Source organism: Trematomus bernacchii, unplaced genomic scaffold (assembly GCF_902827165.1).
Source record: "Trematomus bernacchii unplaced genomic scaffold, fTreBer1.1, whole genome shotgun sequence".
Lineage (NCBI taxonomy): Eukaryota > Metazoa > Chordata > Actinopteri > Perciformes > Nototheniidae > Trematomus > Trematomus bernacchii.
The window spans coordinates 9,769,991-9,786,769 of record NW_022987705.1 but is presented as its reverse complement, the minus strand read 5'-3'; the positions used below and the strand labels follow the sequence as shown (position 1 = coordinate 9,786,769).

The following is a 16,779-nucleotide window of genomic DNA, read 5'->3' as shown; positions in this document are numbered from 1 at the left end:
ATCTGTGTGATGCTCCAGGAAGGAGTGACCAGATGTGACCACCTTTGCCCTCTTGAACCTCTACTGCTACATGCTGTATGTTGTGTTGTTAAGTCTTGTGATTTTGTACTGCTACTTGACCAGGTTTAAAGCATATATTTTATTTTATCACCATGGGATTTCCTCGTTCAATGAAAAAAATCATAAATGTTCTCTCTTGTATCAAGTTTGACTTTTACAAAAGTGTTTTTAGAAATGTGGCCACATTATCATTCCGTTTGTTTGTTTCTCAACTGGGCTCTGGTATGAGTACATGAGAGGGTTAAAGGGAGAATAATGGGGGCAATTCTGTTGTGTGAAAGTGTGAAAGAACAGGGAAAGAGGACAGAGAGGCAAGTGTTAACAGGGCCATTTATTTTTAGCTGTCACTGTCCTCAAATGTCCTTCCTGCCTGGACACGGAAATGGAGAGCCACACATACATTATCACACAAATATTAATAGTAGTAGACAACATAGCACCATCTAAGCATCAAGTATCTTGGAAGCCCCAACAATGGGTCTTTTTTACCCCCTCAGCTGGAAATTCCAACCGACGGTTGATTTTTATCACTTTAACAACAGACCTACGCAGCAATACCAATGATGGAATGCTTCAGTAGCAGCAGGGGAAACACAACTCATAATTATATTCGTTTGGTGGTTTATTGACATGGTTGTACACATTAATGAGTGTATTTACAGTGGAACAGTGTTAGGGTTTAATAGGAATAGCCAATGTTAGGGCAATCAGCAGTTAAGACATCATCCACCGTGAACTTCTGTGTGCTTGTTTCCTTATCATCTCTCTACCACTGTCAATCATTAAGGCTATAGGTCTCACTAAAATGTACTGATTTGTTACTGTACTAGTAGGTATCAAAATTCACTCTAAAAAAAAAAGATCTTGTTTAAACTGTCCCTTGTCGCATCTAGCTATAATTATCACTTGGTATTAGAGATTATTTTCTGTTCATTAATTTAGAAAAATAAGATATTTAACCAATTAATCAAATGGCAAGTGGCAATCAAGCACACACATGAGATATAATAGGATGTACTTTTAAAGTTACTTTGAAATACACATTGGTGAAATACCTTTTTATCTTGGGGTTTGAATTTGTGATTTACTGCATTACAATATATTCAGTACCATAGTAATTCTTTTACACAAAAGCTTTTCTGGACAATGTACTTGTTGTGGCGTATAATTCTTTCTTTGTTTTGCTGTAGTTGGCGAAATCCTTCAGAATCATTAGGGCCAAAAATGTGTTTTGGATTTAGAATCATAGTCAGAGTTTGAGAGCTGATGCATGAATGCATGAATGTATGTGTGAGTTTGCATGTGTGAGTTTGCATGTGTGTGAGTGTGGTGCTGGTGCCAGCTTATATTGAGAACATGGCTACGGGGAGCAATATGACATGCATGATGTATCTTCATATATGAGCCAGAAACATTCTTACGTTACCTCATCACAACATTTGCCAACATTTACACTGAACCATCCTCCATGGACAAGTAAGCTAAACACAAATGCATGCTTCAGAGTTTGTTTTTCATGGCAGATTTAGTGAAAGTGATGCAACCTGAAGTAATTGTTCCAAAAGTAGAATAAAGTCATAATTTAGACATTGGGCTATTGACTCAGTGTGCCAGCACAAATGGAGAGACACAGTGAGTACTTTTGGTGTTGTAAATACAACTTGGACCTTTCCATTACGGTTTAATGGCAATGTTTGGAACACAGTGAAGGAAGATTAATCAGACTTTTATATCATATTGCCCATATTGTTACCTTATGATTTAATGTATCCAAGACACCACAATACATATAAAAACGATTGTATTTGTTTTGTCTACAACGGATTATTTCAGATTTAGTTTTTTGCCATTCTTTGAAAGTGACACAAAAAGGTCATCATAGTATTTACAGTACTGAAGTCTCCTCACTTATCCTCCCTCCCATTTAACGCAATCCGACTGTGACTCGTAAAAGGGAAATCATCCGTTACACCTAATGACTTCACTCCTAAAAGTGTAAAGTACTTTCTTTTCAGAATAAACGTAAATCTTTTGGATGCTCATTTTACTGAGTGCAATACTTTAATGCACACGTAAAATAATCTAGCCTCTGCCAGCAGTTAGTATTAGAGTTTAGGGGATACTGCAGGCAACATTTATTAAAATGTTTTCATAATGATTTAATGCTCTGCTAAAGGTGCATTTAAATGTACGACAGTTTAAACAACCACATCATTTTGAGCTTGATGATTCATTTAAGATTTTCCTTTGATTAAAGGTGTGGTAGGTAAGTTTGAGAAACCGGTTCGAGATACACTTTTTGTTATATTCCATGGAATGCTCTTAACATCCCGATAGCAATGAATATTTTAAGTGCTTTGCCAAAAAATCCATAAAAAAATGTCATCTGTGGAAGCCGTAATACTGTAAAAAGTACGACCAATCGTTTTAGCCGGCCCGGCTAAAATAACTGGATGGCCTACCTGCCTGTCAGCCTTCCATCTGTGCACAAACTTATCTCGTGCCCTCATTGGTCATGTGCGCGTTCATGTGTGTTGGAGGAGGGGCTCTGTAAGGAAGTGGCAGATTTTTTCCGGTTGTGTATTTTCAAATTCTAGCGCACACGAGCTGGTTTCTCCAAAATTACCTACCCTAAAAAAGTGGTCAACTATGACTCAGCTGCTCCGTATGAATGGTCTGTCTTTTCAGGGGGTTTACTGTATGTGTGTTGCTATCACTTTTAAAAGTGAAAGCCTAGGAACACAATGTAGATTTTTTCAGTTTCATATCAAAGATATCTGAGTGTTATAGGTGTTTTCCAGACCAATAATACAAGTATCATATTTGCAAAAGATGGCAACATTTCAAATCAGAAGTGGTTTGCAAAAATGTTTTGTTTTTCGCAACCAATAATTCAACACCTTTTTAGTGTTTTCTAAAAACAGCAAAAAGCAAAAACAGGAAGAAATTCAGTTTTCTATTGAATATAACCAGTTCTGTTTCGGAAGCTAGCAGTTGATACTAACAACCTGATATTGAGCTAAGACCTGCTGCTTTTGGCAGAACAAAAACTGGTAAAGAGAAGACTGATACACATCTAACAGTGTAGTGCATCTTAAGCTGTACTTTTTAAATGCCCTTCTGTTTTCCTACTCCCTGGCCTGCGGCTGTTTTTGATGTTTATAAAGGAGAGCATGTGGAGTGTGGCAGGAGGTAGAGTGGAGAAATGAACAACATTTGGCACGTTTCACTCACAAGGTGCTGAGAGGAACTGTCAGTGGCAGAAAGGAGAGTGAAGGGAGTAGAAGGCTACAAATAAATAGAGAGCAGTGAAGCAAGAGTGAGCAGGGAAGTGAAGAAAGAGATATCGTTTTGTTTAGCTCAGCATGACACCAGTCACACTCAGGCTACCCAGGTTAGTGAAGAAGGTGTGATGGAGAACAGTAAAGTTTGATACAGTTTGCAATGTGTTGTAATACTGTTTTACATGAATTGTCACTGCATCCTTATTTGATAATGGCTGATTTTGAAAATAAAAGACCCACAATCTTTATACAACTGCTATTACCAACTTTCCAAGCCTAAACCGGCATTTGTTTAATATTCAAAGGATCTTTAGAGTTTTGTGCAACAAAATAATCTCATGAATTATTAACAGCACTTTAAAACCCTTATATGACAGTAGCGTTTTAACTGTGTTGTGAAGTTGCTGCTAGTATCTCACAGATGACTTTTCCAGGTGCTGAAACGTTTGGCTTCATCATCAACAACACAAGTCAGCGAAAACTAGTAGTGCTATTTTGACTGATTTCTATCATTCTTTAATGTCCACTACAGGACACTACTAGCAACTGTGTCAGATGTTAATTGATCAGATGTGACACTCATAATAAAACTGATTCAAACTGAATAACATCCCAAGAGAGACTGTGGTGTGTCCAGGTTTGTGTTTGCCAGCTTGTGTGTCTGTGTTTGTTTGTTTGTGTGTATGTGTGTGTCTTGCAGCACACACAGCAGCTCTTAGGTCTGTGTTTCATTTGACCAACTGGCAAGCTGCAGGAGATCTCAGTCACACACTGTGTGGTATTTACATGAACATGGTCCATTACATTCTGTCGCTCTTCCCTCTCTACACTCACTGTCCTCTCCCTGACTCCCATCTGGTTTTCCATGGGACTTTTGATCTATCCTCTCTTCTTTCCCTCTTTATTCCTCTGCATCCCTGTCTCCATTTTTACTTTTATCAGTAGTTTATAAAAGCTCCTCTGGAATACACATTTGCTTGTGTACTTTTCCTGTCCTCCTCTCTGGAAAAGTGAGAGATCCCTGCTGGGGTTGACCACATCATACTGTTGCTCGTTTCTTTTTCCTCTGACCATGAAAGGAAAGGAACATTAGCTAAAGCTTCAATAGTTATGGTCATCATTTTTTGAATTCCTGACTTGTGATTTTGAGTTGTGCCTCTCTCTGTTCCTGTATATAAGGTCAGTCCGACAACAGGAAATATTGTTGTGAAGGTGACCCCGCCTAGAGTTTATATGGACGGGAAGCCAAACTGGCTGTGAGCGTCTGTCTCCTAGGAGCTCTTAGCGCCTCATGTATTATTTGAAAGGCATCCATCTGTCCGAGGCTTTTCAACGCCTCACTTGGCTAATGTGACTTAAGTTTAATGGAACTCTTTTGCACTTCTCAGCACATACACACGTGTGCATAAACATAAACCTCCACAAAGATATAGGAGCTGTCAGCCTTCATCACTTACACCACTGGGAATCCACTCACAGTATTCGCCCGTTTGAATTGAACCTCTTTCCACTCACTCTCCCTTTTATACTGTCTCTAAAATGCTAACTTTTGAAATGAAATCTCAGTAAACTTACATTCTTCTTTTTCTTTTCTCTCCATTCTCTCAGGTCTGTCAACAGCCAAGAGGAAGTTTGCTGACTCTCTCAACGAGTTTAAATTCCAGTGTATTGGAGACGCAGAGACTGACGATGAGATATGCATAGGTGAGCTCACGGATATGAAATTCAATACATTTCCTGTACCAGCAAAAGTCAAACCTGTAGAAATATAGTGATATTTGTATAGTCCGTCGCTGAAATAGGACAGTTATTTCAACACTATGGCAGAAAAGATCATCAAATGTTTTTCTACTGTCATTTTTAAATCTTGGGGAAGTGCAAGATGTAGAGGGTTAAATGGTTTTCAAAACACCATTCAAATTTAGGTATTGTATTGCTGCAGAGATTTCCTAGCATATAAGTTGTTTTCTTCCGACTACAGAAAATGTCTATTTTTCGTCTTTTTGTAATCGCATCATAATCATAAATGTTTTAACATTTTAATGAAATGAGAATAAGGATGTAGAAGATAATTCCCTCTAATAGCGCAAATCAGATTGTATTGCAATATCAGTCAAAGTAATCTCATTTTGAATTTGTTTTCTAAATATTTCAGCCCTAATCACCACTGTTATCAAGGCCATTTAATGCAATAGGAAGTCATTAGTAACTCGCCTCAAATGATGCAGTTGGCCTTTTTTTGTTTTAAAGCTTTTTTAACAACGTTCGAACAGTACTCTAGACTAATTGTATATTGTCTATGACAACAAATACTGTGGTACTGTTGTCTTGCTGTTTTGTTATCTCTAGTTGTCATCATTTTGGAATGCTAATCCTCACTCTTCACCTTCATTTGTCTGTTGTCATTATCTGATGTGCCAAAAATCAATAAGTGGATTTTTCCAGTGGCATCAGTCACCAGTGGTGTGCAGACAGCGTGAGATCTACAGTCCAGTTAACAGTGTAGATTCATGTTTATTCTCCACAATAAAAGCTTAATTGACATGCAGTCATCATTACAATATGGATTTAGCCTGGTCCAATACAGTAAAAACAGGATAAAGTATCCTACTTGAAGTGACATGCCTCATAGCCCTGTTCTACATATCCTGTTTTTCTTTTGTTCAAATGTTGCTATCAAACCAGTATTATAACTTAATGCTGACTTAAATCTCACATGTCGGTGTATGTACTGAAGTAATATTAGTTTCACCGCAGCTTCTCACAGGCCTGACCCACCCTCTACTGTTGTTTAACTAACCCCGGCTATCTTCCCTGAACAGCTTGTTGCTCAACTGGGCTGCACCACAGCACTGTTGATTTTAGTGTATTCATAGTCCTACTCATGTCCAAACTAGTTTCTCCTCTCTGATACAGTAATAATGCCACTCCTAATGAATCTACAACACATCAATTAAAAAAGAATACTAATATTAACAAAGTTGCCTTGCAAAGCAATGGAATAATACAATACAAATAGACTTTACTGGGTCTATATCTATCCCTCAATATTGCATCTTTAATACTCCATTTGATGTATTATGTGATCGACCCTACTGGAAGGTTTGACTGAGTTTATTAAAGGATTGCACTTATTTTCAATCCATTCCTTGCATAGTTTTAAAGTACTGGTCTATCTTCCAATACCTACATCCTTTAACATGAAGTCTGATGTTGAAAAGCAGAGTGAGGGAATATGTGGGTTATGTTGACTCAAGAATACACTTTGGCTCCATTGTCTATGTGCCTGAATGTGATTTGTACATGTCAGTGCACACGCTGCACATGCTCAGTCCGTATCTGCCCTTAATGTTTCTAAGTATCGTGTTTCTGTAAAGTGTTGGACAGAACAGAGGCAATTGAAGTGGAAACTACAATGCAGCCAGGAAACAAGTGCTGTGCTCGCTGTGAAAGCACCATAGAAACAAACCATCTCAATTGTGGTTTCAATTTCCAGTTAATTCCTCTGCTGTGTCATGAGTTCAGAAACATTTCTGAGAAGTCCACCAGCACCTCGTGCCAATCCTCTCTAATCACTATCCGTCTTTCTGTTAGCCTGTGCTTGTGTGTCTCTCATGATAACAGCTTGAAATACCAACTATCTCTCTTCCTAATTATCTTTTTTCTTTCAATCTCTCTCTCTTCGAATATGTCTGTCCTTAGCCAAGTCTCTTCAGGAGTTTGCAGCGGTCCTGCAGAACCTGGAGGACGAGAGAACACGCATGGTGAGTAACCAAACAAGTTTTTAGGAATATTATAGGCTTTCAACAAGAGGGAGTTGGAACTGTGCATATACTGCTTGTCATTACTCGGCACATTTTTGATGGTGATAGGGTTAACACAGAGGACAGGTTATATTTAGTTTATTTATCTGTTGAACTGATAATTGTCAGAGGATTGGTTGATTTCTTATTTTTAGTTGTCCCTTGTCGTTCCTAGACAATTATGTAATGTCTGGCATTATACTGTACACTATTCACATATAAGCTTTGGTTAAACGGAAAGGGATTAGTTACCATTGTAATCTACAAAATGAATTAAGAAATGTAAACTTGTTTGTGTGTGATGTTGTGTGTGTGCCCTTAGATCGAGAATGCCAGCGATGTGCTGATTATGCCTCTGGAGAGGTTCAGGAAAGAACAGATCAGTGCAGCGAAGGTAAGGAGGACACAAAGCACAGCCACAGGACTGGGGTGTCGGAAATGGCTTCTGCTACATATATATTGTGCATCAGTATTAATCTGTCAGTACACACAAATAAGTGAATACAATTTAAAATCCTTGTATTGCTTCTGAAGTTCTTAGAGGAGCACTGGCAGACACATCGAACACCCATGCATAATATTGGCAACTCACTATCACTATCACCTTTTTGACGTCACTGCAGTTGATCATATTTTCATTATTGTAGCCTTTTGTCAGTGTTTAATTACCCATATACAGTAGTGTTTAGTTCTTATTTTATTTTATTTTCCTTGAAATAATTTGATCACAGCAGTTCTATAAAATGACATGTATAAAGGTACATCATAGAGTTTCAGTGAGATCCTTCTTAACACAGGATAAGTACAGTATTCTTTAGTGTCAGTTGGAAGGTTCAATAAACTGTGTTACAAAAAAAGTCGCTAATTGTTTTGGAAATATCTTTTATTAATTGATCATAAATGCTTACACACTGTCATTTTTCAAATTCACTATAACTTACTGCAAGACCACGTATAAGTTCTGTTCTGGGAGCAGTTATATAATAAGTCAAAACTCAAAAGCTATCGGATAAAATAACTATATGTTTGGAGATTGAAAACTATGCACTTTGTATAGTACTCCACAGACCTGTGAGTTCAATGGCCCCATAAAAGGCTCTGTCTTTATTTAGTTCATAGTCAGATGCACAAAGATAATCTAAGAAAGTGCTTTTATCAGAGACTTGTAGTAAAATGAAGAAGTAGCTTAACTACATACAAATAATATTTACAGCATGTCTCAGGTTATTCCATGATTATCCATGAATCAAGGTCTGAACCATCTCTGCATGACCTGGATAGGAGATTAGAGAAATGCATAATCCTGCCATAAATTACGGGGAGGGGGGGTCCCATAGAGCAGCAGGACCCCCTAATGACATACAGTAGTCAGTGTTGTCTTACAGTTACAGTGTATACATATTTTTGTGGAGGAGGGCATGGAAATATTGAATAAAAAAACAGCAAACAAGTAGGTAAACAGGAGAATGTTTACTCAGTGTGTCCACTAAATTGAAATAAAAGTCCATCTTTTTTTTGATGATGTTCTTTGACTTTATTTTCAGTGTATTCAACAAACCAATTGTTCAATTCTCAAATTAACGTATAAGTACCATACTGTATATTTGAGGTAATCCCCAGCCACCATGTTTTAAATATGTCATGCTTCAATGTTCAAATCTCCTTACAGCAGATCATAGTGCACTCACCATGTGCCGTCATTAGCCATAAGACCTAGATCAGAAGCAACGGGGGGTCCCCTGATTCATGCAGTATTTAACATGTTATCAGTATATACCCTGCTTATCCATCCCCATATATCAGGTCAGAGTTTGATTGTACATGGTGGCCAGATTATGAAGTAAGCATTATCTGTGCCGTAAAGTCAATATGAGAGATGTACTAATCCCAGTTTAGCCCTAAAAGAACTGATAGCATCTTCGCATTGGCACAGTTTCACCTCGTCCTAAATCTACGGAGCTGACACAAGAAGGGTTTTAGGAGAATTACTGAGAGTTCAAAAAGAGTAGTGGAATCAAGTTTTAAAGTCTTTATTTGAAGTACATCCAGGTCCATGCCCTAATCTTATTCAGTGCGAGATAACACAAATGAAACTGCGGCAGAAACAAAGTCCCTAAAATGCTATCTTTTAGTTATCTTTTCAGCTCCACTGCAAGCATACATTGCAAAACGCTTTCTTAAAGATAAACAATAGTGGCACCCTTGTGCTTTAAAAGGACATATATATCTGGTAACATGAGGCCCATGTTTGTGTTTAAACAAATACACCAGTACTGCAACAACAAGTACGAGACCTTTACGCTACTGCTGCAATGTTTTGTTAGGCTTATTATTACCTGCACCAAGTAGGTATGTTTTCTTCTCTGTTTGACTGTTTCTCTGTCAGCAGAATAACTGGCATGATATTCATTAAACTTGGTAAACCTGGGCAGAGAAAAAACCCCATAAATAAGAGCAAATACACTGTTATATTGGGGCAGATAATCACACTAAGTTTGACCCTCGTTAACATTGTGAAATAGGACATTTTTGTACCATTTAAGGAAGTGTTGGAATCATTTGAATACGTCATTTCGGATTGGGAAAACTCCCGATAACAACAACATGGAAAGTAGACATTTCATGGCTCACCAGTACAATTTATGTTGCTCCTCATTAGCAAACTTGCATTATATAATAATAATAATCAGATTGGTCAATTTGTTGATGAATTGGTTTGTTTGCAAAACTCTTGTGAATACAGGTCTGAAAAACTACTTTTTAATGGTGATACATTTACAGTTTGACAAATGGATGTTATCAGAGTGTCACTTTGACCCCATGCAAGGCCAAGCAGATTCTGACTCTTATAATAATATGTTTACTTATATATTACAATAAATGTATTCTGCTTTTGGTGAACCTTAAAACTGGTATAAACTAAAAAAGGAATCACAAATAAAGTGAATGTTTTCAGGTTTATTAAGATGTATATTTGGGACCATCTAATAATTGTTTGCATGACAGCAGTGGAGTACAATTGTGATGATTCAATCTTGTGAGGTGGCACGGCATGATCCTGTATAAAGACACAAACAAACATACATTGTATTTATTGTGCTGTTCTGGAAAATTAAAATACAATCATAGCTTAGCAATCACACTGAGGGGAGATCGCCACCTGCTGGCTGACGATGGAACTAACTTAAAGTAAACTCATTTGGAATGCCTACAAAGTTTTACCAATGATTTGGTTAGTAAAATAAATAAAAAGTTTTTATACTGACTGCCTCGTATTTAGTTTTCATTTACGCATTTCAGATTTCAGAAAGAAAGTAGAAAAATCGACCTTCTTTCAGTTGTTTAAATAAAAAGTATTTTAAGTCAGAGTAACCCATTCAACCCCTAAGGAGAGACTCACAGAATAGGAACATTACTGAGAGGATTTCTACAGTGAAGATGAAAAAGTAAAGGAGGGCTTTAGACAGAGGCCTTGTTGTTTAGAGGGAAGTTTACCGTCTCTGATGCGATCTGCAGCTGCTGTCTGTTCCTCCTCTGGCCCAGAGGACTCTCCTGATGTTCAAACTGTCCTGGCAACAACATCCCTGTTTTGTCATATAACTGCAACAAAGGTTGCTATCACAGCATGTCCTTATTTTCGTTTTTTTTGTTTTGATCTGGGATCTTCCTTTATCTAGCAAACTCATTTCAACCACCACAAATGACCAGAAAGCAAGACTGCTGAGTCCATCAAATTAAATACATGACAGATTGAGGCAATTCATCGAATAATGCAAATCAAACCAACAAAACCTTTACACAGAGCTGCCCAATATTTGACATTTCATTATAATTTTACTCAACACATTTTTAGATTCTTATTTGACTAATGCAAATAGTAAGTTCGGGCTTCAACTAATTATTATTATTATTATTATTATTATTATTATTATAATGATTTTAATTATACTTTATTATTATTTTGTTATTTCTATTATTATTTATCTGAGCATTATTTTCGAGATAAATAGTTTGGTGTAAAAAAAGTATCTCAATGTCAAAGGTTATAGCTTTAAATGCCTTGTTTTGATGATAAAAAAAGGAGAAAAGCAAGTAAGCTCTATATTTGAGTCTAAAAGCAGCATAATGTGCCATTTTTTCATGCTATTAGGATTTGAGCTTTTCCCTTGAAGCTCCAGCCGGGTCATGTCATGTGAGGTTGGGATGGAGAAATGCTAACTGACTGGGACAGATGCACTTTTATAAAACCCCAGGGCCTCTTTGAGATAGGAAGACCCACCCTGATCTGCCTCTCCTCTGTTTGATGTCCACTTCTCCAACATGCTTTCTCTCTCTGAGAAAAAAATAAAGCAATTTGAGGACAAACACACCCTGTTCTATCTGTCCCTGGTGGTTAATCATCACTTAACTGTGTGTCTCTTATTTCAGTGAAGTCAGCTCTGATAAAACGGACTGTTGTTTATGAAGCAGCTGTGTTCCCCGGAGACACAATCTCATACTGGCCCACTGAAATGGAAAATATTTCTCTCCATTCACAAATCTGCAACTGTTCTTCCCAACTGCACATGCTCTGGTTGATTACAGATGACCATATAACATAGAAATCATGTTAATATGATAACAAACATAACGGATGTTTGGGCTATTGAATCAGCTTACATTAAATTAGTTATTCTGTCTGCATTCAAACTAAAATAGTTTTTTTTTTGTTACAGGAAGCGAGGAAAAAATATGACAAAGAGACAGAGAAGTATTGTGCAGTGCTGGAGAAGCACCTTAGCCTTTCAGCAAAGAAGAAAGAGTCACATCTACATGAGGTAAGATAGCAGTGTCACAATGCTTTTCCTTCTGCCACCTGAACGGCAATATTTAGATAGATAGATAGATAGATACTTTATTAATCCCAATTTCGGAAATTAAAAGCAGTTTTCTTAATGACATTCCCTGTTACAGGCGGACAACCAGGTAGATACCGTACGGCAGCATTTCTACGCAGTTTCTCTGGAGTACGTCTTCAAGGTGCAGGAGGTTCAAGAGAGGAAGATGTTTGACTTTGTAGAGCCTGTAAGTCCCACATTTGTTTCATGTAATATCTCTATTATTCAATGCATTTTCCTAAAGTTGTTCTGCACACACGCTCATTTTCAGCAGGGGTTCCTATTACATTTACTCACTTTGACAAATCCACACCCAGCAGCTGCTCACTACATCAGTCCCTTGTTGTTAACAAAGCAGTTTGGAGGTTTTAGCGCCTTGCTTGAGGTCACCTCAGTTGCTAGTTACAGAACAAATAAGGACAATGTGTACAAAATAGGTCTAATTTACCACTTAAGTTGTTTCTATTAATTTGTGTAATTACTGCACAGTCATTGTTTTGTGGAACATGCATAGTTGCATAATGTAATATATTTTTGTATAATTTTGTGTTGTCTCCCTCTACCTCCTTCATCTGCGTCATGTTCCTGCTGCTTTTGTCTCCCTCAGCTGTTGGCGTTCCTCCAAGGTCTTTTCACCTACTATCACCACGGCTATGAGCTGGCAAAGGACTTCAACCACTTCAAGACTGATCTCACCATCAGCATACAGAATGTAAAGACACATACACACATACACACAAACACTCGCACACACAAATATCACAAGCAAGGTCACACTGGAATCGTAATAAAGAAAAAAATAGTACATAGTACATTTCTGAAAATACTGCAATACTTGAGACCCAAAAGACATCCAAAAACCTCCCTACAAAAATAGAAGCTAAGAAAGATTGGAAGACATATAAGTGGATTGTAGCATTGAACATTCCTTTTTTTCCCTTTTATTCAAAGCATTTTATTTTATTTCTTAGAATGCTGACATTTAAAAAAAAAAATAAATACAAATCCACTTTTTACACCTTGAACCTTGTTAAGCTGACTCCTGATCAGGCCATTTAACTAAATGCGTGTGTTCCTTCTTGCTTGTGTGGACAGACGAGGAACCGTTTTGAGAGCACGCGGTCAGAGGTGGAGATTCTCATGAGGAAGATGAAGGAGAATCCACACGAACACAAGAGTGTGAGCCAGCACACCATGGAGGGATACCTGTATGTGCAGGAGAAACGTACGTATCCGCTCACACACGTCACCTTTCACAATGAGTACGCAAATTCATTCAGACGTAACAACTGCTCCAACTGTGTGTGGTTACCATGGCTACCGATCTAGCACTAATGCAAGCATGATGGAGATTTTTTCACTTTTCCATCCTTTTTTGTTTTTGTTTTAACACCGTCTCCCTCTCCTGCCTCTGTTTGTTTGGTTCTCTCTTAACCTGTCTCTTTTTCTTTCACTTGTCTCTCAGGCTCATTTGTATCCACCTGGGTGAAATACTACTGTACGTACCATCGTGAGCCCAAGAGGATGACCATTGTCCTGTTTGACCCAAAATCAGGAGGGAAAACGGTGAGTAGCTTTATGGATTTAAGTTGCCATGCCATTAAATTCCTTAGCTATTTACTAGTATATATCTATAGGTATTCAGATGCTCAAAATGCTTAGACACACAGACGTACAAAAAAAAATCATCATGTTCTCTGTTTTTTCAATTGGCTCGCTCACAGTTTATCCCACTGTGTGTGTGTGTGTGGATATATTATAATTTTTCCCAATACACAACACGTTTTACAGGATATTTTTAGAGGAGCTACATTAGGATTTTGCAAGCAGGAAATTGTTCAAACGTTTTAAATCATCAATGGAAAATGTCAAGTTTAACGTCAGCACCCGTTCTGACGCATGTTTCCATTTTACAACAGCGTACAGTCATACAGGGACATATCAGTTTTAACACAGAGAGAAAGCATTTTCTCCCACAGCAGCAGCCTCATAAATGAGAGGGCAGCATCTCCAAAGATATTCTGTGTAAGCAGCATGACTCCAGCTATTTTCTCAAAGTGCTGTCTATTATCACTTCCTACACAATGAATAACCCAAAGCTCATTCAAGTTCATGCCTGTTTTTTGAGGGTTCTTACGGAGCATTCCGAGTGATTGACTGGAGAAAAAACACTCAACATCACAGAAAGCTTTTCAGGCCCAGCACAACAAAAACATATATGGGGATCCAAGAGCCAAGATGAAAACATCAGTCCTGGGCCCAACATATCAACATACCCCTAAATTCTAGAGCCAGAAATGTTATATAACTGCCAATACTTTTTAAAATAATATACATTTGTGTGACTTTCAACATGTGGCGCTACCAGAAATGTTAACCCTATTAGTATGAAGATTACATCAGAAATGCCTTATACAACCTTAAGATTTTTAAGGCATTGTTTCCTTGTGTACTTTAAGCTTAAGGGCTGAGTGTCTCTGTGATGAGACATACTCAATGCTGCAATTGCTTTAGTTTAAAAATATCTCAATGTGTTTCTAGTTGGAAGTTAAGCAAGTTGGGAAACTGCCTGTAGATTCAGTTGTTCTCCAACAGGAGAGGATTGTTCTTATTAATACAAAAAATACTCCTAAAAACATCCCTTTTGTCTCAGACTGTTGTCCAAAAACCACCCATCCTCATCTCATTGTTTTGTTTGTTTGACTCTCATCAGGGAGATGAGGAGAGCTTCACCCTCAAGTCGTGCACCAGAAGGAAGACGGACTCGATAGAAAAGAGGTTCTGTTTTGATGTGGAGGCTGTGGACAGGTCAGTGAGAGTGTGATTTTACTCTGTGTGTCGCCTTTTCAAACCATGCACTTCCTACACAATCTTCCTTTGACCCGCCTCAAACTGATTATTTTACTTTACTTCTCATAAATATAACACATTTAATTTATGTCAGGGGTACAAACGTTGTCTTAATCAGTCAGTTTAATAGACACCATTTTTTATTAGGGTTTTCATCTGCACAAGCTTTATGGATGACATCGGGCCATGAACCAGAATAATTCAACAGACAGAAAATTACAAAATGATTTTTAGGTGAATTTGTTCCCAGCAATCCAACAACTTTCTGAAAAACACACAAACAAGCTAGGAAAGAGTTAAACAGGAAGGACTTCTGATTTTTGTTTTTCATCTTGGAATTTGACAACAGTGTATGCTGTTTTCATGTAAATAGTCACAGTTACATTTCTCTGATCAGCCATCAGTTCAGTGAGTGGCATTATGTGCTTTTTATGTGGTGTAATTGCCGCTAACCGACACACGGGGGTGCTCAGTTTGTTTGGACATAAAGGCGAGACATTGTAGCTGTTAAAGCTCTCATGCTCAGTCTCCTGGTGCTCCTTTTCCTACACTCTTCCTCCTCCTCCTCCTCCTCCACCCTCTTTCCTGCTCCTCCTTAACTTGAACCTTTCTCCATCCAATCCACTTATCCTCACATCTCATCTACTTGTTTAGCATTACTCCTTACATTTATACTAATAATATGCTATATATGTATTGACGTGTGTTTGTTTGTCCCTTAAGTAAGGTAATCTATGAATGGTGTGTCTGTTTACATATCATTAATGAGTTGCCTTACTAAATACATTTCATTAAGCCCATTTTGTAAATATTAGTTTTGCTTTGAGCATGTCTGCGTGTGTGGGCACCCCTGTACACAATGTGTCTGTGCACATGCATCTGTGTCATGATTGAAGGGCGGTGTATTGATTGGTGCTTGGGGTGGGGGGTGTTGTAGTGATGTGGTGGTGACAGCTGAAGGTGAGTGTGCAGCCAGTGACAGGATGACGGACTACAGGAAAGATAGAAAATCTTTACAAGACAGGAATGGACATGACCAATGAGGCTGTGTGTGTGAGAGTGTGTGTGTGCATGTGTATCAGGGTGATTTCGTAGATGCCTAGTGGAATGAGTGGGAAGTTTCAGGCTAAATTATCTGTACCTTTTTTCCCTTTTATGGTGAAAAAGATGTCAATCATCTGATTTTTCTGTAAAGTGATACACCTCTGCTTTGCTGTTGAATAAGTATGAGATTTGCAAGCAGCGGTCCTTCTTAATACAGCTGCGGTCATCTGAGGCAACAAGCATTTGTTTATGTATTCTTGCTTTTGATGATTATTTAAAAAATGTACAGAATATATTAAGCCAAACATGTATTGGCATGTTTTTCCGTGTGCTTGTCTGGCCAGTGTTTGCAAGGTTTGTTAATTGCCACTGATTATAATATTTGATAAGCTAATGTACCTTTTTGTTTGTGTGTTTAAAGGCCAGGAGTAATAACCATGCAAGCTCTCTCAGAAGAAGACCGCAGGTTGTGGATGGAGGCCATGGATGGGAGAGAACCGGTAGGTTACAAGTGTATTCTTAAATGACAGCGAGAAGATAGAGAAAGAGAGACAGAGAGAGAGAGAGGGTGTACGTGTCTTTAAAAGAAAAACAAAAGCCCAAATATTGAACATTTTGTGAACTAAAAACGTTAGGAAGGAAGTAAAACAGTGAACCATTAAAACAAACTTTATAAAACACAGAGAAAAAGACAAAAAACAACAATAAAACAGAAATAACATCACCTAAATGCCATTCTAAAAGATAACAGCATCTCATTGTTCCTGAAATGGCACTTATCAAACAATGTCAGTGTATTGGCCTTCTCTATTTGATTAATTGGAAAGATAACACCAAAACAAATACTTTTCTCCACACCTT

At 37.9% G+C, this 16,779-nt stretch overlaps 1 protein-coding gene across 2 annotated transcripts in view; it reads left to right on the top strand.

The window, feature by feature from the left end:
- Positions 1 to 16,779, top strand: part of LOC117490309 (rho GTPase-activating protein 26-like) — a 75,466-nt gene that overhangs the window by 28,686 nt on the left and 30,001 nt on the right. For both annotated transcript variants that reach the window (XM_034140004.1, XM_034140003.1), the window contains 10 exons: positions 4,953 to 5,048; positions 7,047 to 7,108; positions 7,470 to 7,541; positions 11,863 to 11,964; positions 12,101 to 12,211; positions 12,632 to 12,736; positions 13,120 to 13,249; positions 13,490 to 13,590; positions 14,738 to 14,832; positions 16,340 to 16,418. In XM_034140004.1, the coding sequence (XP_033995895.1) occupies positions 4,953 to 5,048; positions 7,047 to 7,108; positions 7,470 to 7,541; positions 11,863 to 11,964; positions 12,101 to 12,211; positions 12,632 to 12,736; positions 13,120 to 13,249; positions 13,490 to 13,590; positions 14,738 to 14,832; positions 16,340 to 16,418 (953 nt within the window). The remainder of the gene's footprint in view (positions 1 to 4,952; positions 5,049 to 7,046; positions 7,109 to 7,469; positions 7,542 to 11,862; positions 11,965 to 12,100; positions 12,212 to 12,631; positions 12,737 to 13,119; positions 13,250 to 13,489; positions 13,591 to 14,737; positions 14,833 to 16,339; positions 16,419 to 16,779) is intronic.